The sequence below is a fragment of the Rhipicephalus sanguineus genome, chromosome 2 (assembly GCF_013339695.2).
Source record: "Rhipicephalus sanguineus isolate Rsan-2018 chromosome 2, BIME_Rsan_1.4, whole genome shotgun sequence".
NCBI lineage: Eukaryota > Metazoa > Arthropoda > Arachnida > Ixodida > Ixodidae > Rhipicephalus > Rhipicephalus sanguineus.
The window spans coordinates 93,406,612-93,429,324 of record NC_051177.1 but is presented as its reverse complement, the minus strand read 5'-3'; the positions used below and the strand labels follow the sequence as shown (position 1 = coordinate 93,429,324).

The 22,713-nt window shown below is 46.5% G+C and overlaps 1 protein-coding gene across 2 annotated transcripts in view; it reads right to left on the bottom strand.

Annotated features, from left to right (window-relative positions):
• Nucleotides 1–699: 699 nt before the first annotated feature.
• Nucleotides 700–22,713, bottom strand: part of LOC119383400 (uncharacterized) — a 132,914-nt gene continuing 110,900 nt past the window's right edge. For both annotated transcript variants that reach the window (XM_037651508.2, XM_037651506.2), the window contains exons 2-4: nucleotides 6,669–6,789; nucleotides 4,490–4,576; nucleotides 700–3,671 (exon numbers count right to left, since the gene is read on the bottom strand). In XM_037651508.2, coding sequence (XP_037507436.1) covers nucleotides 3,536–3,671; nucleotides 4,490–4,576; nucleotides 6,669–6,769 — 324 coding nt within the window. In that variant the 5' untranslated portion in view covers nucleotides 6,770–6,789 and the 3' untranslated portion in view covers nucleotides 700–3,535. The remainder of the gene's footprint in view (nucleotides 3,672–4,489; nucleotides 4,577–6,668; nucleotides 6,790–22,713) is intronic.

Sequence of the window (22,713 nt, the reverse complement as noted above, 5' to 3'; positions counted from 1 at the left end):
CAGCTATGGGCAGTCCAACGGGCCCGCGACGCAGCAGAGAGACTTGGTCTTTCTGTTCCGACGTGGGAGCGCCCCGCAACCTGCTAGGGCGCGTGCCCAGGTACCAAAATTCGCGCCCGTTTGTCTTCTCGCCTTTCGTTTTCGTCTATGGTGTGCGCGCCGAAATGTTTCCAATAATGTCCAAAATATAGTTTATTTATCCATGCATCCATCCAACATATATAGCGTTTAAGTCTAACGCTAGATCTTCGACAATTTGCTTCATTACCACTTGTTATACGTTTATTCACGTTTTCGGGTTGATACTCATCACTCGGGGCCTGCCTCTCCTATAAAATAATCAGTTCTGCATGGGACACACGCTTTCGGTCTCTTCGTTTGATATCATAGCTAAATATGTATATCAGTGTCTGTACCAGCCGTTATACACAAGAGTACCGCCGCTTCCTTACTTACCCGGCAAAATCCACGCTCCGAGGGAGGTTGCGGGCACAGAGTGGGCTTTTAATCGATAATGAGTGCGATTTATTTCTCGAAACCAAATTCTAGGCCCTTTAGGAGACTTTGTTAGTCTAATCACGCCAGCGAAGAACATTCGCGGCAGCAAGAGCTGCCACAATGAAGTTCGGAACATCGTGACTTGCGAATACAAAGTAATCGCATTTGCAGTCGTGCCATCATTTGATTCGTTTTCTCGACGAACAGAAACGAAATGCATCTTTTATTGAAACTGTATCGACAAGTTCACTACAGCGGCGACACTCCTGCATAATACGCATCCGAGGATGCGCGCGCAGGGCTACTACGTGACACAAACGACTGTACAGAGACAAAGTCTATAAATAAGCATGCAGCGAAATATACGCCTACGTACACACAGAGAACTCCTGAAAAACACCAGAGGCCCCGTCGCTGCAGGCGCCTTAACGCATCGTCAGAACGGCCACGCAGACCATTCGAAACAGACGCCGGCCCGTTCAAGAACGGACGCGTCTCCAAACAAACGTGCAGTGAAGCGCGATTTCGATTCAGCTCATTGTTCCATGAATAAACATCGCCGCGAGAATTTTGGTCGACTGTCCGCATACGTGTATCGCTTTCTTCTTACTTTTTTTTTCTGCACACAACTAAAACATAGCATGTAATGATGGAATGGCGGGATGAATAGAAGGCAGGACAAAATGAGAATGGAAAAAAAGTGGCGTTCAGGGTTTTCGACTACATATTCAGCGCCGGTTTACCCTATTTTTCCCAATATGAAGCGCAGCAAACACATACGCGATAAAAAAAGAAGAAAAAAAAACAGTCGGTTTGCACATCAGTGATAATGGTTCTCGGTGAAACGTGGTGGTGTTCCGTATGGTTTGTTCGAGAGAGAAATTTCGAAGCAAGGAAGCGTTTCGTGTAATGAATGTTGGTGAATTGCTGGTAAGTTAGACAAACGAGCTGTGTCAAAACTAACTGTACAAACACAGGCAAGCTATGGTGGTCAGTGGGTGTGCGACTTTATTGTTACACGGAATAGAATAGCTAGTAGATGTAACTAACTGAATACGGTGAGACGAAAGCGAATCTGTTTATGAAGATTAGATGCATGTGTATGTGGTTTCACTGCCGATGAAAGTGCAGAAACGTCGAAAACAGTGGCCGCACATTTTTTAATGAAACAAACAAAAATAAAGAGATACGTTATGAGAGAGATTTCGCTAGTGAAGAAATGATTTCGACCGTTAGTTTATTGCTAATTACTACAGGAGCTTCGCGCAAAAAGAAGGAACAAGAAAACAATTGTTTCGTGACATCGCACCGAATAAAAACATTTAAAATTATGTCATAATGACTCGGTGAACTCTAAAACATAGTGTAACTCGGTTCTCTATGAATTCATTGCACATAAGTTTATGCCTGAACAGATAACAGCTGAATGGGCGTTTAGCCTTTTATACTAATTCTATAGAAAATGCAATTATTTTCTGCAGAATTTCAAAACGACAGAAACGTAGCAGTGTCACCATTATTAGATTTAAGCATTTTGGCACGTCAATTCAAAATAAACTGTCATTTATAGAAAAGTATTCGTACACGCATAATTATTTGCTCCGTGCACATGTAGTCAACGTGACAGTGTCAAGGTTAATCCCTTGCATTAACAATACATAAATGCACGCTTATTTCCGCCAACTGCACTTCTCAACAACGTACACTGAACGCGAGTAAAATATTTGCATCGCGCGTCTTCAACAGTAACAAGTTACACACAATAGCACATTTTTTCTTTCTCGGCGAGCCGGTTTAATAGATTTTTAAGCATCCAACAACACGTATTTGTTTCTCTCACAGCAGATACAAAATTTTTAAAGCTCACAAGTCCATAACGCTGACCAGAGAAGTATCGCTGGTCATGCTGAATGGCGCAAATACTGACCCGACACTTGATTGAAATCTTGACTAGCACAAAGCCTTTAGCAAGTGCCCTGTTTTACACAGGTAACAACGATGCCAGCACTTTATGTTATTACAATGTAAACAACTTCGTAGAGAAGAGACTTGCTTCTTTATAGACTTCGAGCACGATGTGTGCTACGGTCGCCTTTTACACTGCTAGACGAACGTGAAGTTCACGTTGGGCAGAAGAACAACATATCGGTACCACGTTTGTGTTCGATACTGATCTCGATTGCTAATACTGTATCATCATGTGCAAGCTGAAAACTCATGTTCTCACATACACGTCACCCATAAAGGCCTCATTGGTTTTAGAAAAAGGACAGCTCACTCTGAATTGACGTTGTTAGTCCACAGTTTTTGGGAAATTTACACTATCACCTCACGTACCCTCCCCAATTAGCATAAAATATGAGCACAAATTTACGTTACGTGCTCATTAAAGAACCCTCATGCGGTCAACATTAATGCAAAAGTAGCCGTCATAACCACATTGTTATTCGGGGAAGTAAGAGTCCAAAATTTAATTTTAGTTAATTCACGTCCCGCTTGTTACACGGTCACCTACATCACTAGTCATCTTTCACGGTGCTGCTGCTGCTGTTGCTGCGAGAAGCACTCGGGACTACCTTGAGCAGCGACGAGACGCGCAGTACTGATTAGGTCAGGCACTCGAAACGTTTGGCCTTCTGCTCAACGCAAGCTGTGACGCGACGCATGATCACAATGCAACACAGAGACGCGTAGAACTGCCTCGCAGGCATACTACAGTCAAAGCTAACGATACAAGTCGGACCGACCGGAAATACGTGCTGTACAGCAATCTGTCTTAGAACCAGAGAAAACAGTATTTTGATGCTCCTCTCTTTTCTTCGAAGCATACACAAGGCTGTAGCTACTACACGAAGAAAAGGCTCGGAAAGTCTAGAAAACAAAGACGAAAGATGAAAGCATCTTTCTACGGCACTGAGTTAACAGGCGTTTGGTCGAGTGTTCCTTGGGAGGCGAAGTAAAGGGAATAGGGGAGGCGGGAGTTTCGCGTGCGAAGCAGTGTTCCGCAGCGGGGATGGGACGGGGCGGCACGGGCGTCTCAGCGTCCGGGCCCGAAGGGATCGTTGGCCAGCTTGAGTCCTAACCGAGCCTTGGCGGCCTTGGCGCCAGACGCTCCTCGCGTCATCCCGAAGTCGAGCATGCCACGGGACCTCTTCGGCATCACGTCGAAGTTGCTGCGGGGAGAAGACACGGCGTTGCACAGATCAAGAAAGAGAGCAAAGTCACGGGAAGGAGGTGCGGAGGCTTAAGTGGCTCGTGAGCTAAAAAATTCTCGAGACAACTCTAACACTTGACATAGGTGCCTGGTAATGACACTTAGGCAAAAACCAGTCAAAAAGACGCCGGACAAAGGGAAGAAGTGACACACACAAGGACTGGACTAGCAACTAGACACAGTTGCTAGTCCAGTCCTTGTGTGTGTCACTTCTTCCCCTTGTCCGGCGTCTTTTTGACTGGTTTCTGCCTCAGCGTCATGTACCAACTGACCCAGACTTCGACCTTAATGACATTTAGTGCATTTATTCTTCGGTCTATGTGGATCATGTGATATGCTTTTCGGTTCTTTGTGAACACGTGTAGCAAGATCAAAGTAACGACATTTTACTCTCCCCCCGGAGTGTATCGCACGTAGATGCTAGTGTTACTCGGAGAACGCCGTTTTGTACGCAATATTAGGTCTCTGCAGGTTCTAAGTTCGACCCCTGTAAGAGCCGAGAAGCAGCCGACGCCTTATTTGTGCGCCAACTTCTCCTTATATCATGTTAATAAAACAACGTGTGAGAATAACGTTGACGTGAATCAAGCGTCAGCATTGGACTTCGCAGTAGCGTGGATACTTGGGCCACTTGTATGTATTCATTGTGGAAACAGAGCAAGAAAAAAAAAAGAACGAAACACTCCCGTTTGTGTCTTTTTTACTGTTCCCGTGTTTCGTACATTTTGATGCGCTGTTCTCACATAGCACTTTACGTACGAAACGGGCAAATCTCACCTGGATCGACTCCTTAGCAAGCTCAGGAGGTAGTCTTCGTCGGGAGTCAGGGATGAATCGTACACCGCGTTTGGACGATCCCTGTCCCTGCAGAGAAAGAAAGAGTTGGATTTATCAGACTGCTCTGTTTCCGTTCGGTTTCCGTTCGTTAAGAGTGTGACGTGTTTTTTTTTTTTTCGGCCTGAGGGTGACTGTCCTCAAAACTGCAATTTCCGACACTGCGATTGGTTCCATGCATACGTCACGTGGGCACTCGAGGGAAGGGGAGATATATATTAAAGGGGTCCTGAACCACCTCTTGTACTTGGTGGAAAAATACATACAGCGGACAGACAGCGGGCATACAGACGCTGCTGTGAACAGCTCAGCCAAATATTGCAGTAGCGCGTGGCAAGGAGAGTTCACAAGCGGAGCGCGAAGTTGCCGCCTTCTCAAGCGCCCTCTATTCATACAGAGGCCTGTACTCACGCTCTTCGGAAGATCGTCATACCGCAGGTGTTTCGTCACACAAGAGATTGATGCTATCGGTCGATAGCTGACATAAACTAGGAGCGGCGTTTGGATCCGATGAACTTTTCGCTAAAAGCGTACCGCCACGTACAGTTCGCCACGCTCTATATATTATATAGTGTGCTAAAGCTACGCAGTATCGACACTAGCGCGCTACGGAATTGCATCGGGAGTGACCGCGTTTCGTGACGCGCTCTCAAAGTCATCGGCGTGCATGACGCATTTTCTTTCCCCTTTGTTATCCCCCTCTCCCTCCTATGTAGCTTCCAGCGTGCTCGTCGGGATGAAAGGAGAGAGAGAGAGCCCGCTTAAAGCGTGCTACAAATCCCTCTAACTCCACTCGTTATTCATCATTATCAAAATCAGCCGGACTACGCCCACTGCAGGGCAAAGGCGTCTCCCATGTTCCTCCAATCAACCCGGTCCTGTGCTTGTTGGTGTCACGTTATACCCGCAAACTTCTTAATCTCATCTGCCCACCTAACCTTCTGTCTCCCCCTTGCACGTCTGCCTTCTCTTGGAATCCAGTCGGTTATCTTAATGACTACCGGCTATCTTGCCTACGCGCTACATGCCCTGCCCGTGTTTATTTCTTCTTGGTTTCGTCTAAGACATCCTTAACACCTGTTTGTTCACTGACCCACTCTGCTGTCTTCTTGTCCCTTAAGGTTACATCTTTCCTCTTCGACTCGTTAGTGATGGATTCCAAAATGTTTTGCGGCGATCGATTCGTCGGGCAATAGACAGCGATACTGTTGTCAATCGATTATTACTTGGAAATGTGGTTTAGGACTCTTTTGAGAATTGCATTACGTTCATCTGATCCCAGCCAAGCTATAACTCTTATGCAACCTGAGTGAACGATTCTCTCAAGAGTATTTTCGCAATACCTGTCGTCATAAGGGTATTTCAGGTCGCCAACAGTCAAGGACATGTAAAGGGATTCCGAAGGTTACCGGCCTTCAGCAAATGCGAGAGGAGCTATCGGGCTCACCCTCACATCGTCGGCGTTGGGTGTCGAGTAAAAACTTAAGAAAGCCATTAATAGATGCTCGATGTACCCTGCATCCTTGCGCAGCCTTAGCGTGCGCCCTGTCGACAAGGCTTCATAGTGATACATAGTCATCACCCCAAATATAGTTTCGCGATTCGTCATCACGCGTTCATAGTATGGGGTCAGCATTCGCAGTTCCTTTCACACTGAGCAAGCGGACCAAGTGGGCCACAGCCTTCAACTCCTTGATGAATTCATCTCTGTACCTCTGTTAATATAGGTAAGGCCACAACGTGAGTCATGCCCATCATTACGCGAAAGTGAATTTTACAAATTTTTGTTTAAAAGCTTTCTTGTGATCGCCATTAATCGCAAAATACGACTGGCAGACGGCAAACAACATTTATGAAACTAATAACTTCTGAATCGGCATCACATCTTCACCTTAAGTTGAAACCAAAGCTGATGCTTGAATCAAATTCTAGCCTGACCCGCAGTATGCACCCCCCCCCCCCCCATCTTTACGGTAACGACGCCACTTCAACTTTACACCACCAGTTACTATGCCTAAGGCCAGGCTTTCATAGCAAGAAACTGGCCAGGTGAAGATCGAGAGGGGCGTAAGCGTTCACTTCTATTAAGATAAAAGTGCCGCACTTTCTTAGACTAACATACCAGGACTCAGTCTCGAAATTGGCGGGGGCCGATGAAGATGCCCTGGCGAGCAGCACCACTCCCACGAGGACGAGGATTCCAACACTCACTGAACGCACCATGGCTGGCACTGTGGGCACCGCTGCAACGAGATGAAGAACAAATGACGCGGGGTTTAGTATTCTACGCTTGCTATATCGTGAGCGGCACGCCTTTTTTTATACTTAGCATAGTGAGGCTACCTCGGGCACTACAGAAATAGATACGGAGTGCAACCCTGAAATGGTCGAAATAAATGGTAAGATCAACAAAACCACGCGCGCTGACATTCAGTTTACCTCATTCGGTATTTTGCTTTAAAGAGAAAACTTTCCTTACACTACGGCTTGCGGCTTTTAACCCATATATGCCCAAACTCATAAAAAATGACCAAACAAATATTTTTCTTCACAAAAAGTGTACTTCTACCCTCAAAAGAAAGCACAAGTTCTTTATTTACTGCCAGGTAAACGCAGCACTGTTTTTCAAGCCCTCCTATAAATATAAAACCCCGGGCATTAGGGGTGTTATGTGCGGGTGTGGAAGGCCTTGAAACATTTTACGTGCACACCGACATTGCAATTTTTTTGTCTCCATGACGCATTTCATACAAAGCACGCGTTTTCCCGGAGAAAGCGGTCGGCACGTGGCAGCATGAAAATCAAGCAATGCCTAGGCTTGCACACGTTGAGAACGAGGCCTGCTTGATGTGCTGTAGGTGGCGCTAGTCATCAGCTAAAGAAATAGCGATGTTAGAGTGCAGCAAAGAAGCATCCTATATGTAGGACACCGGGCATATATGGGTTAAAGGAAAAAGCCCCAGAAGCCTCATCAAGGGCGAAAAGTGACCGTTTGTGTCGGCTTCCAAAGTGATGCAAAAAATCATCGTCCTGTGATGACATCACCATTACGTCACAGGTCACCGAAATTTGTGACGTCAAAATGACGTCACCATGACTCCACTATGACGTCACTTTGTCAAAGGTGGGTCGATACGGAAGGCACTGCAAAACCACGTCGGGTACAGAAATCTTTTTTTTTCTTTCTTAAAGGTGGGTGGTGGCGGGGGTGGGGGCGAAGGAGTAAGTTCAATCGATTGAAAAGAAAAAGATGGTTTTCGCCTTCGAGCCGTGTTGGGCAAATATATTAGGTACCTTGGGACTTCTCTTTATTTAGGTGTGAAAAATGAACGCTAGATGATGTGTTCGGACTTACCGCGTAAAACAAGGTTCTTTTTTTTTCTTAACTAACCAGAGTGCTTGACTGTTGTCTGCAAGTTCGTGACACGCGTGTCGCTGTAGTTGATGAACTAACGAGCAAAGAGTGCTGCTTAGAAACGCCATACGCACTGCCTGCTACGCTACCTGCAGCGAGAACTTAAAAAGTTTCTGTGTGGTCCCGCAAACACCAGGCTTCTAAAGAATGCACCGATCAAAGCAGCGACGACTTATGGCTTTTCCGCGGCACGATAAGTGAAAGTCTTGTCGCTCAAACGTCGCTCACATATCCGGAACTCGTGTCTGTCAAAACTTTCGATACTAATCAGATTATCAATGTACTTTCCTTGCTTCTAGTTCTATTGCCTCATCGCGTATTTTCGGTCTTCTCTTACATCACACCTTTCCAATCGAAAGACTTGCCGGCGAGGCGTTGGAGCTTATTACGATTACGAAACGAAATGCTGCGAGCTTTGCTGTCTTTTTCCACATTCCACCAACATCCCTGCTAAATTGGTCAGCTAATCTCGCGCATGTTCTGTGCTCTGTTCTTTTATGACCGCGCACTCGGAAATCATTCGGCAGGTGACCTTTCTTTTTGCTTCGCCGACATCTGATTGCAGCTCCTGCTTTCTCGAAAACCCCTGGAACCAGAAAGAACCGGCATAAAGCGGTTCCATAAGCCCTTCCTCGAGGCAGCAAGTGCCAGAGACTCAGTCTTGTCTAGGACACCACACCCCTTTCGTATGCTCTAAAGACATTATCCTTCCCGTCTGCAAAGTCGACGAGGCTTAGTGTTCTCGTAAACTCATCGACGGTCGCACGGAAGTGGAGACAAGGCGAGAGCGGCCCAATTAGTGCGCAGATCTCCGACATACCAACCTACCAGCATCGCTCGAAGAGGCCAATCAACGCATCGGAGATGCACACGACGAACGGACATGGGGAAGCCGGACCGTATGAGGTAGTGAAGAGGACGAGGGAGAGAAGAAGTTTAAGGAGGAAGTGGCTTTCATAACGTTCCCACAACCCTGACCAGTAGAGCGTTGCTTGACCAGTAGAGCGTTCCTTGACCAGTAGAGCGTGAGACAGAAATCGCAGTTCTTTTTTCCCTTAGACCGCTTCAACGCCTCTAATATATTTTTTTTTCAGCCAGTATATAATAACCGCTCTCGACCGGAGGGGGGCGTCCAAGTGAAGAACGGCGAGAGGCTGCTTCGTGCGTCACAGCGTGCGTTCACACAACCCAGTGGTTCTTGGCCGGCCGCCGACCGGTCTGTCGCGCGCGGCACGCTGACGACCCTCGCAAGGCGACAAGAAGGAGGCGGCGCACACGCTCTGGCACCTGTCGGCTCGGCGAATATCGACTGGACCATGGACGCTTGGCCCGGACGCCGTCGCTGCCGACACAAGCTACAGCCAAGCAGCGGCCCGCCGCTGATCCTGAGGCACCGTTTCCCCTTAATTTTCCGCTCGGCTTCATCGGGACACACCTATTAAGCCCGCAAACTGTCGCCCGGCTTCAGCCCCTCTCCCCTCCTCCTCTTCTCTCCACTATACCCCCCCACCCTCCTATCTCTTCTCGCTTCACTCGAACGTCCCCAAGATCATCGTGCCTCCGCTCAGCTCTTCGCTGCCTTTTCGCCTATTTCTTTCCTTATCTCAAACTTCTATGAACGCCTTATCTTGCGCTCTTTACTCTTCAAACTTCGGCTAACGATATCTAAAAGGAGCGCGCCTGTATCGGCTGGGCGAGCGAACAAAATATAACCGAAGAAGTAGAATCCTTTTAAGTCGCAGTGCACCTTTTTCTTTTTGTGGAAGTGAAAAACCGCGCCGTTTCGAGAAGCAGTTATCGGACGCTATTAGCTTTCACGTCGCGGGAGCTCAGACAACGATGATCGCGATCGTTCCTGACGTCACGACAACGATTTGATTTTTGCGTTATGTCTTTGGCATAGACACGGTTGTCGCTGCTATTTCCTGACCCGTTCCGCACAACTAGGCTGCCTGGCGGCTCCGCGTAGTGACTTCTTGCGAAGATATTTCGATACTTCTTATATTTACTCTCTCTCACTCCTTAAGTAAGCGTATGAATACTCAATATAAACAACACTTAAAATCGTATCAACTATGATCGCTCTTCTTAATCATAGGATTATTAATGCGAGCGTTCGGAACCTCGCGGTGCAATGAGAATTGACGGCTAAGAAATTAGTTTCTAATCTCAGCGTTCTGAGATATCTGACAGTACAGTAGCGCTCGAACGTCGTTTCGCTTGACATTTTAACGCGATAGCGTTAAAGAGCTCGTATCGCAGAAATTCCGCCGTCGGCGTCGGCCCTGGCACCGTTGGTTGTGAGCGAAAAATCATCATCTTGTCCGTGACCGAAAAATCAAAAAATCTGCAAATAAAATAAATAATAAAAATGTTGGGTCCGAGATGGAATCGAACCCAGGCCGCCTGCGTGGCAAGCAGGTGTTCAACCACACAGCCACGCCTCTGCTTTGAGCTGCACTGAAAGTAACTTTGATGCTTCCCAAAAATACGCGTCCTGTATACAGGTGTCACAGTACTAGATGTAATATGGCAGTAATATTGCGTGGTACAAGCGTACATTGCCATCGGGCGTCACACCACGTCAATATCATAACGACTTGGTGGCTTAAAGACAGCCACCCATTACAAAAGGCACACGCATTACTGCGCGTATTCCCTTAAGACCACGTAGTGGGTGCATCGCAGCTTCGAAAAAGGTTCTCGCGCATAATTGCTCCTGGTTTAAAGCATGCTACCCATTTCATAAGGCACACACCTTATTGCGCGCATTCTGTTAAACACTCGTAGTGTTCGAAGTGCGCACTAGGGGCAGGATATTGCTATCGCGCTCAACTCTTAAAGGCGAAGCTTAAGCGTCCCCCAATTTTTATTCTCATTTCGTGGCTGTGACGCTGACTCTTCTTCTTTATTCGCGGCTTTTGGTTTGTCCTTTCACTCCTTCTAGATATCCTTGAGCGTATATATAGGAGACATGCGTCGACGTCCACGGGAAATGAAGGTGTGAAGCCGTTTCCAATCACCAAGGAGCTTATAAAGTGGCACGTGTTGCTCTTGATTAAAGAGTCATGTAGAAAAAAATTAAATTTGGGCGCACTGAAAGAGGAAGGGGCACAAGTGTGGTCTTTCAGAGGGAAATTTTCAAACTCGAAGTGTTGATCTCGGATATTTCAACACTCCCGGACTCTAGATTTAAAATCACATGTCACTGGAGGCCCCAAGGCAAGGTTCATTCTTTAACTACAATGCATTTCCTTTATTCGGCACGTCAAGGTTGAAAATTATAAATAAATCCTAGGACGCTGAAAGCATGACTTTCTTGTGTATAAAAGTGTGTTTGTGACTGTACATATTATTTGTGTCTGTAAGTGATCATGGTATACTATATCATAGCCATCACCCGACACCTGGAGTAGCAAGCCAGGCGATAAACCAGGCTAACATCTACGAGGATACCAATAAAAATTGCTATTTATCAATATTTATCTGAACACTAGATGAATTCATCGTTCGTGTTTTGGCAACAAGTAGAAAGGTCTAGATGTGTACATAGACGTATTGTGATCTCACTTTTTCATAGAAAAGCTCACATTCGGGCGAGTTCGTACAGGTTAATGGTGAAAATAACGCAACCATCGCAGCTACAACGTGCTTCCTCTCTCTCTGTATCCATGTACATTCTTACGCTAATTGCAATATGAATTCACGCGTGGATATATTGAACAAACAGCATATACTGACTTCGCGTTATGATAACCTCCAAGTAAAGTTCAATCTCGAGTACTGCTAGTGCAAGTGTTCGGACAGTCATTTTACTATAATGGGTTATGTATACTGGGGTCGCAGTGGTGCAGCCAATCCCAGTTTTGGAACTACTGAACGCGTGCGATATTAGCTTTAAGCTTACAACGACGCTTTGCCAAGTCCGCGCGGCAAGATATCTGCGTGTCCTTTCCCTTTTTTGTGTCTTAATGCGCTTATCGTTTCCTATATGTCACATTACCAACTAACTTGCACCCAGATCCTTTACAAAGAGATCTCAGTGACGTGGCCAAGCTTGCATGCAGAGGAGGTATCATAAACTTTTATACCGATGCAGTGATTATAAGACAACATTTATTACAATTCACGATCGTCGTTGCAGTATAGAAAAGTTGCGTTGGCAGTAGGATGGCTGGTAAGGTCGGCTCATACGGGAAGTTTGGCTCTAATGCAGCCAACATTCCCAGATGTGTGCGACTACTAAACAACGAAAACAAACCATCGATTTCTGCCAGGAATGTGCCAGGAATGCCAGGAATGTGATAGGCCACGAAAGTGTTACGATATTGTTGCCGTAATCAAGAAACGACTTGAATGCGTCAAGTACGACCGCATTCGACGTTAGAAGTGGCGCAATAGTCATAATCTTAGATGGCCCTGTATACTTATATCAAACAGCGCACTCGCCGCAAGGCACGCGCTTTTCAGCGTGAGAAACGCTCCTGCCTTAAAAAGTACTTTCTCCTCTTTCTTTTTTTTCTATTTCAGTGTCCCGATTCCGCAACTTTTTCCGCTTTGGAAAAACCGGGCGGCTTTGAGAGAGAAGTATGACCAGCCAAGCGAAAGTCAAGAACGACTCGTGAGACTTGTTGGATAAGAACAAAAAGATAGAAATTGTGAGGCGCGCCCAGGCAGTGCGTTTTAGAGGCAAGTGAGAGCTTCGCTCGCGTAAAAATCGCCGGCTTAAAGTGGGTCTCACGTCTTGTATGAAAAGAAAGGAGTAATCTCCGCCAGTGACGCCGTGGCAGGCCAGTATGTGTGCGTGTGCCGCTCACGATGAAATTGGTTCTCCCTGTCTCAGTGACGAAAGTGCGTCCCACTGGGAGTAGAGCCACGCCACAGCGCCATGGGAGATGAGAAAAACCTCCGCGTAGCGGAAATTGCCATTTGAACCGCTGGTCTTTGCCTGCCTTCGGATGAAGCGATTTCGTTTGACTGCCGGCACTCGACAGCTTACGTTGACATTTACAGCTTTCGATACCGGATCTTCGCTCTATAAATGAGCAACTTGAGGTCGGGAAAGTCAAGCAAAACGTAGCTACTTCAGTGCATGCTCTCTATATATTTACCCCGGAGTTGCACTAAGCATGCCCTAAACATTGGACTTGCGGTTGAGATATGTTAATACGTGTTACTTGGCGATCCCATTTAGATGTTATGTACGCAATAAGTCGCGGCAATAAACTTGTAATCCACTGTAATTGAGGTACCAAAGTGCTTGCGGTCTACGTGGTGTCTTTTTTTTTTCGTCCTAAATTTTTTGTGCGCCTGAATATAAGGGAAGTCTGCATTTGACGCCAACTGATGTCCTGTAGAACAAAACGACCTTGTTTATCGACGTTTTTCTTTTTTACAATCTAAAAATCTATACTTCCATATTGTGAAGGACCAATAAGCTGTTCAGAATTACTGGTCAAGCTTGCGGGACTAATTCACAACACATCACAGATGACGTCATCACAAGTTCAGTTCCACAGCTTCCTCAGCTATAGTTACCACACCGAGGAAATTCGTATCGAAGCCGCGACTCGATCACAAACATTAGAAACATACATAACGGACAACTCCCAAATTGAAATTCTCATATATATATTCGCGATAACGAGTTTCCCTTACCAAGCACGAGCGCAGAACTAAAAGTGTTGGTGAACATTGTGAGCTTGGCTACCTCCTCTCAATCTGAGATATCTCGCAGGAAGCTTGCGTACAATGCAGTTATTGCCTTCCTTTTCTTTCGGTGTTTCTTCATTAATACACCAGTACTAACGCATGGCGTGACTGTATACAAACTAAGGAAGAGTACAAGCAAGCACTGGCTTAACAATTCGATCTATTTGAAAATGAAACCAAGTGCTTTCGCACGGTATTATACAATACAGCCAGTTTAAAGACTGAGCTCGTATGTTCATTTTCATTTTGCCCTGTCTTGCAGCGCTGTCTGCACCAATGTAATAGCACCAACTAGCCCGGCTATCAGCCGCGTCCAATAAGTCTCCAGGTACCTTTTCTCTCCCATTAGACCCCCTGGTTTCACTTCTCACGTCAAAAACCTTGAATTCCCCTCTTACTCGCCATTCCGCTCGCCATTCAGATCAAGCTCGCCGTCTCTTGACTGTGATTGCGAGAAATGCGCCCGTGCTCGCAACCAAACTCTCACGCTTGAGCATGTGGCATGACTGCGTACCATTATTGCCTGTATACATAGAGCGGTCATCGTGTCACAGTGATAAACACAGATAATGCAATATGCCCTCGTAGTGAATGCTTTGGAAGTAAACCGCGCGAAAGCTGGCACGACGCACTGGATTACAGTGTTAAATAATGAATCACATATAGTCCAACTTGAACCAGCATTCATCGCAGTATTCCATAAAGCGCTCGTTTCATCGTCCGCAATCTTCTGAGTGCTACAGAGCCGATACATGTACAGTTGATCATACAACCAGGATGTTGCTCACATACCAGCGTTACTACTCCTCACTGACAAGCTAATTAGTCTCCAACGTTTCTATCTCGTTTTAGCATGACCTTCGAGATAATTGGAAAGGCACAGGTAGGCTGATAATCTCTGAGACCGTGGTATTACAGCAAATCTGGCGAGCTCCCGCTGCCTTGATTCCGAGAGGGCGGTTCCCCTGCTTATATCCCTGCCTCGCTCATTTTTCTTTATTCGTTGTCTGCAAAGTTCCTCTACAAAGAAGGAACACGGGAGGGTAGTCGCCAGAGCGAAATATAGAAAAAAAAAGGAAAATGTGCGTGTGAATATATCGAGACACTTTTGACTGGCACAAACACGGTGTCTGTGCATTATAGCAATATATTTTGGCTTCATACCCTCGATACTGTACAAAGGCACGCAGTTTTATCGCAAAAATAGGCATCATGGCAAAGGCTTTGCTAAGTTGATGAAACTACACTTCCCAACTGTGCAGTATATCTGCATTTCAAATAAGAGGATACATAACTTTGTCGTTTAATATTCAGCGTTTTTTTTTTTCGCCCGTCTGCGCGTGAATGACGGCCAATTTTGCCGAGTAGATAAAGCCGGTCCAAAGACGATGGAAACACGGGGGGGGGGGGGGGGGGGAAGGGGGGGGGGAGGTGAGGCCTTTAACAATCCTGGTAGCTGAAGCGATAAAAATCTTTTCGTCATTAACGTTGCGTCTTACACGTCAACCTTCGAGATGCGAGGTAATCGAGTTTAACATTTTCCTGTTTTCAGTTTAGTTAAGTTCCGTCTAGCCAGTTTTCAAGCTCTGAGGAGTCCTGTAAGACCGACACGATCAAAACGCATCCCATAATTAAGGACGAAACCTTTATCGAGAACGTCGAGACAAAGCTGATTACCTTTTCGGCTTATCTTCCTTTTTTTTATCGTTCAGTCGAACGTGATCGTGCATTTTAAATTTTCTCACTATGGGAAGAACGGTAGTTCCAAGAGTACTCTAATTGATTCCGAAAACGAACGATGAAAACGGCGCCAATCTCATCTCAACAAAAAACTCACAGGGTCCCTTACGTATTCACGTAAGACGGCTCGAAGGCAAAAGCCATCTTCTTTTTCGTGTCAGTCGATGTATTGATCCTGCCTCGCCACCCTCCAAAAGCTCTCTGCCCCTATAACGTGGTTTTGCACTGCCTCCGGGATCAGAAGCACCTTACGTGGTTTTGCACTGCCTCCGTCATACGCCCCCCTTTGACCAAGCTACGAAGTCGCGTGATGACGTCATATGACGTTACAAACTCTGTCGGTCTTTGACGTCATGATGACGTCATGGGGCGACGTCATCACGAGCTGACTTTTTTCGTTACTCGTCCCAGACACCGCGGGACGCCGACGCCGACTAGAGTCACTGGAAAATCAGAGTACCGCAAAGGTAGGCTGCACGCGGGCAACATTGAGCGGCGGCGGCCATTTCCCTTCCAGACCGTCCGGCGCGTTGCTAGCGCGTATTGAGAAGTGACCGATCTTTCACCCTCGGTGCCGTGTTACGCTCGGCGGAACGGCATTATGTGTGTGTGTTTCTGCAAGAGGATATTAGAAGTGATTTCGAGTCATCGACAGGTATGGATCAACTGCGCGGTTAGCGGTGTAACTAATAAAACGTACGGCGAATGTTCCCATGTGCTCGCGAACTCTCTTCATGGCTTCGTCGGTCTCTTTTCGTGTCACGCCCGGGTGTGTTCGCTAGGTTCGGATCTGTAAACATAGTTGCATTAGCGCAGTGACATCATGCGAGATGCCATTTACTTCGACATTTGGTGAATCTTGACTGTTTGCGCTAGCTTTGCAGTCGGTGTTCAGATTCACTTCACTCGAGAACGTTATAGAACATCGAGAACATTCAACATTGCGCCCTTCGACTGATCGCTGACGCATAGCTTGCTTGCGCACAATGCTTGCTGTTCAACTGGTTTATATGTGTAATAGAAGTTGTGTGTGTACGGTAATTGGAAGTTGTGCGCGACGTATTTATGTCTTGATTCGGAACGCCAGCGGCCGAACGCACGGGCGAATCGGCGTGCGGTAGGTAAGGTGCATTTTATCTTGCGATACGTAGAAAATAGGCCATCAAAAATGATTTACGTCACTACTTAATTGTTTCATTTCCTATTTCTTGTCTCCTTAACATTCCCAACGTTGCAATGAATTTGCAAATATTTTTCTGTGTTCCGACGAACAGAGTTTTTTTTTTTTTTGGCGTTGCCAGCGCGTTCTTTTGATCAGAAATAGCACATCCTGGAATTTTTAAAGCGCATACTGTTGCAACACGGTATGTATATAGACCTAGGGCTCGCATAAAATCGACTCCCTCAATGCGTGGGATCTGGGTTTTTTTTTTTTTTTTTGCTGTGACCATTTCTCACCAACTATACAGTATTTTAAGGATACGCTCGGCGCAATGCAGCATTAGCAGCAATTTTTTGCTACAAGTTTAAAAATAAGCTTCATAACATTGCCTTATACCAAGTTTATCAACAGAGTTCCACGCTTCTGTTTTGTGCAATGCCAAATGATCATGCCACAATTGCCTTCAAGGTATAGCAGAAAACAGTTATTATTTTAATAAATCTTCGATTTCGCTCTCGTGCGTGACACGCTCATAACTCGGATAGCATGCGTAATATGTTCAACAGATCGAGATATAAACAGCCGAGCAAATAGAAAGGTATGTAGTTTTCAATATCGCTGACCATAGCGAACCGAAAAGGTGAATATCCTGTCGCATAAGGTCTTTTCCACCAAAGTTAATGTAGTTCACTGCAGGAAGGAGTGTTATTCGAGGGGGGCGAATTTATTCCGGCCAACTATGCAGCCACGTAGAACGGCGCACTTTGACATTAATTTTTCCCATACGGCATGCAAAAATAAACGAGACTCCCAGAGTAGCTCACCACTAACGTTCGATTGCTGGTGAGCTACTCTCTACTGGCATCTGCATGCAGTGGCGTAGCCAGGGTGGCACACCGGGCCCGTACCCTACCCCCCCCCCCATCCCCGAATTTTTTTCCCGTGGCATGCATAGCACGAAATGACACTCGACCGCATCTGCCTGGCAGGCTCCCACTTCAGATAAAGGAGGTGCCCCCCCCCCCCCCGAAAAAAATGTCTGCTTACGCCCCTGTCTGCATGACGCGTTTAAAAACGCGACGAAGTACTTCTGGGGACCGTGGTACTGCTAAATGTCCGGCCACGCTCTGCATTGAACGCGCCTGCGCCCAAAGCGCTTGGAAGGGATATGGCGGCGAGAGGTCACGTGATGCGAGTAAGCGAATCGCGTCGGCGGCGGCGCGCGGAAAACAGATGCGATACTCTGAAAATTTTCTAGTGACTCTAACGCCGACGTTCAATTTTCGCGTTTTATGAGGCATCTAAGGCTTACGCCTTAACAATGCACTTCCAGTCGGATCACTTAGGCGCGCCTGCCAAGTGGTGTTTATTTCTGCTATGCCTTAATCAACACTAGGAGTGCTTTTAGCGAACGCCTTGAGTTTTCTGGGCTGGTTGAGACGAAAAACCATTTAGGGGCTGTCGCTGAAGGCAACGTTTCGACAAGCCGACTTGTCTTTGTCAAGGCAGCAACGGCAAAGATAAGTCTGCTCGTCGAAACGTTGCCTTCAGCGAAAATCCCTGTTCAAGGATTTTTCATCTCTTCAAACTATCATCTTCCATTAAACTTCCGCGTTATTTGTACTGTGCAGGTTGAGTGGGTTGAAAAGGTGAACAATGCCTACGTACACACACACACACATGTGCCCACACAGAGAGAAAGAGGGATAGCTTGCCGTGCTTCTGCGATCGCAGTTACGACAATGCTCTGCATCTTTGTAGATGTGGGTGAATGTAGTACCGACTAGTCACTGTTTCGAAGCTCGTAATGATTCCAACTTCAGTATTCCAATGCCAGTATACCATACTCAGTGTCAATGGGATATTATGTTTCATACGACACAACCTCGTGTGTGACCAAGCGAGATAAATGCTTCCAGGTTGATGGAGCATTGAGTGAGCAACAGTCGCCGTTCTTTTTAGCAGGCGTGAGTACTTGTTCAGTAGGTACACGACCACGTCTTTATTCCATCTTTCGTGCAACTAAACACACGTAATCATTAAAGCATTCGTTCACAGCAAATCGGTTCGTTGAAGCTGCCAAGATAGAGAGAGGCTCACGAGTAGGATATCTCGGAGCGTGACGAACTTCTCGTCATCTGGGAAGCTTTATTTCCGAGATATCAGTACAGTTTTTCTTTGTATCTTTATGGTACTAACGCATGGATGACAATTTTCGCTGTCATCAACAGCCTTGATTCATACATTTATCTCTCCGTTTTGATAAGGTTGCGAAGTTGCTCGCAAGCATAAGTCCCCGTGTACCAGGAGGTGCGTCATGCACTGTATTGCAAGTACTTCATCACTGCAACCAAATGGTTTGCGCAACGAAGCGCAAGCCTGGGTGTCTGTATACTTGTGTGTAAGCGTTCTTTGGGTACTCAAGCCTAGATCATTAGCTCACCTCACCACATACATGAAAGCCGCGTTAGCTCCATGAAACGTCAACTGAGCATGCGTGCTTATTGCAAGAACTGACGTTGCTGCAGATATGCTTGTTAAGTGTTTAGATGCCTTACAACTTGGTATGTACATACGTTTAGTGTACACTATTCGTTTCCAACCATTACGGGTAGGGATGGCACATCAACGTCGGCAACCGCGGTATGGAATCGCCGACAGTCGACGCGAAATGGTGCGTCGGAACGTAAGCGACCGAAGTTATGACAACCTGAGCACGTATAACACGAAGAAAGAATAAATTGACGAAAGAAAAATCAGACGACATAGAGTATGAGAAGACCAGTAACGCGCTCAAAATGTACAGAGAAACAGATAATGGCCCAAGAACCATTATGAGATGACCGTTCAACGCAAGCGAAGACATTCTGATAGATCTGATGGTGTGGGTCTCCCTGTTTCCGCAAAGAAAAAGAAAAGAAAGGATTGCTTAGCAGATAAGATGGAATGCCGCTTCTTGACTTGTCCCCTGTTGGTTTCTGTGTGATCTTTCTTTCAAGGACTTCTTTTGTTGTTTTCAACTTTCTGGCAGTGAGAAATTTGTGAGCTTTTTTCTTCTCGCTTCTATCCTTGCTCAGGGTCATCACGCGACGATGAAGGTCACATCTGAGCGGGTGTGAAGGTCACAGAGAAACATCAGTAGCAAAACTTGAAAAGAAATGTGTAGCTGACAGACAGAGAATATCAAGTGGGCAAAAGACTCTAATAAAAGCTTGGCCTTTTCTGTCATTAAGGTTATACGTCTGGTAGTTCACGTGGAATGCGCGTGGGTATATGGTGACTCGGGGTCCATCATAGCACCCGAAGCTGACGCGCCGAAAGCGTAGGACCAACTCGACATTAATTACGACACCTCGGGTCGGCACCGTAGGCACACGCATCAGACTCTTCTGGAGGCGTACTTCGCCGAGACAGATTCTTCGCGAACTTTTATAGCGCAACGAGCAAGCACAGCCGGCAGCATGCTTTCGCATGACAACCAACACGCTCCTACGTCCTCGTCGCATCATCGCACTTCCCAGGACCACCCGCTAACTCAATCCTCCCCCACCCTTTACTCCACGGAACAGCGCGAACGAAGTGCCGAGTAACCAGATTCCTTCTCGTGCCCGAAGAGCACTGCCGCCTGGAACGTAGGCGCGGTGCATGGTTTACCTGTCGGCCCCAGCTTTTAGGAGGCAACTTCGAGGTAGTGGTGGCGGCTGTAAGGCCTACGGAGAATGAAGGGCCTCGCGCTAATGGTGGGTCTCTCGCCGCAGCGACGCGAGCTGTGATGATGCCCGCCGCCAAGCTTTCTTGGCGCCCTAGACACGTGCGGCGTGCTTTCGGTTGGCCAGGACGCGAGAGTTTTGTTTCAGCGTTGACCTCGTGTTCGGGGCATGGCCAAGCCTGTACTCCCCATTCTCTACTCGGCGCTCCAAGCATGAAATCGATGCGACGCCCTGTCTGGTATGCGAAAAATAATGTTGCCCGCTTTTTTTTGAGATGCTGATCTCAGATACAGCGAGCTTCATCGTGCGGTAATAAAGTCGGTGATGCTTAATGGGCTGAATGGTTGTTAATGATTCGATGGGAGTAATATCGCGTTTGATTGTGCACTTTCTGAGTGTACACATAACGGAGGCTAAGCAGGGATTTCGTCTTGATGCGAGAGCACTATCAGAAAACAAGATACAGAAACCTTAACCCACGGTTTCGTACATGCCACGAGGGCCCTATTGTGCTACTTGAAGACGCTCAGACTTCACGAGCGTTTGTGAACTACCAACGCGAGGTCGCGTTGTGCGTGTTCACATTAACTGTTCGTTTGTTCTTTGTCTTACTCTTGTCCTTTCTCCTATATGTAATCTATTATTCACCCTTCGTTACCCTAAGTGTACTGTATAGCCAACCGAGCCGAAGCTTGGTTAACTTCCCTTACTTTCACCTTCGTTTCTCTCTCTCTCTCTCTAATTAGGTAAAAGCATCTAATTTGCTCAAATTGATTTTTGCATAAGTCGTAGCACTTCACTTCAACCAGCGAGAGACGACGCAGACTGGAGATATGGTTACGTTCCGTCACCTGAGCGACTTTCTTCTCGCACCGTGAAGCCACAGTGACACAATCTAAAAAGCCTCTCCTCCCCATGACCACAGACAAGAAGCTACTTTGTGGAAATTGATGGCCTGCCTGCTACTGCCTAATGGCACCAGTACACATATTTTTATTGTGAGCACTAATATCCGCGCGCGCCTAAGCAAAGTCCTGACACCGTCCGAATCCCAATTTGTACGTCCTTCCGTCGCGAAATCACACCTCAGCGCTTGGAAAAGCTGGACTGCTGTGCTCTCGGTTAAATGTTGCCTGGTAATGTAGCGAAATTGCAACCAAAAGTTCCAAACACGGGCGTTTATAAGTGCGTCATCCGACTACATTGTAGAGCAGGCGAACCTTCAAGGAATCGAACACGTGACTTTGTATCCGCTATTATAATGTCTCAGCGGCCCGCTATATTGCACTGGTAGCTTCATGAAAACCTCGACATGCGTGGGTTTACGGGTTAGAAATATGCAGACATGTTTCCGCAACAGTCAAGAATTCCGCCGTGAACTTGGCGTTCAGCATTCCCTCACCACAACAGTGTTATTAAACTAAAACCCTTCCGCGGTGGTCTAGTGGTTATGGTGCCCGACTGCTAACCCGATGGTCGCGGGATTGAATCCCGGCCGCGGCGGCCGCATTTCGATGGATGTGAAATACTTGAGGCTCGTGTGCTTAGATTTAGGTGCACGTTAAAGAACCCCAGCTGGTCGAAATTTCCGGAGCCCTCCACTACGGCTTCCCTCATGATCATATCGTGGTTTTGGGACGTTAAACGCCAACAATTATTATTAACTAAGAACTCAACCTGTGCGACTAAATGAGTATACAAAAACAGGCACTAAAGGCCAAATGCTGCTTGCCTCTTATTACCCTGACGTTGTTTAGTCTTTTCTTTTTTATGTCTATGTCGACCAGCGTAAAGAATAGCGATGAAGTGCGAATAAGACACATACAACACCACATCATGGGTTGATCCAGCGTATTTTTAACTGACTGCAGCACTCACGGAGATTGTCTACGGCTACCAAGTCGTCCCCGAAGAGGGCTGGCATACCTCTCCTTGGAATTCTCGTGGCTTACTCCTACAAGGAATGATTGATGACTAGGACTCACGTCACAAAACTGCGCTGTGGACTATGCTTCGATGAAGAGTATCGAGGCCATAAGTGTCGATCGATCTATACCACCTGGGGTTCTTGTTATGTACGTTTTATCTAGGTCCGCGGCATCTACTGTAATACTTTGTTTCACCATGCATTAAATATTGAGTGCAACGGGAGTACTGCAGGCTGGAATGCTTATTCGTGGTCGTGAACCATCTCATCTTCTAAAAAAAAAAGAAACATTCTTTACAAATGAGCTTTTTCTGCTTGCGTGCTAATTTCCCGCTAAATGCAACGCTTTCGAAATCACGGGCTTCCGAAACTAAGCTCGTTCCTTTGTAAATATCACCTGTGACGCAAGCGAAAATTTCAGTTGTGTAAACAGCGATTCTCGGAGCAAGGGTGGGGAATTATCATCGTGTTCCTGCATATCTGTGAGCTAATTATGTTTCT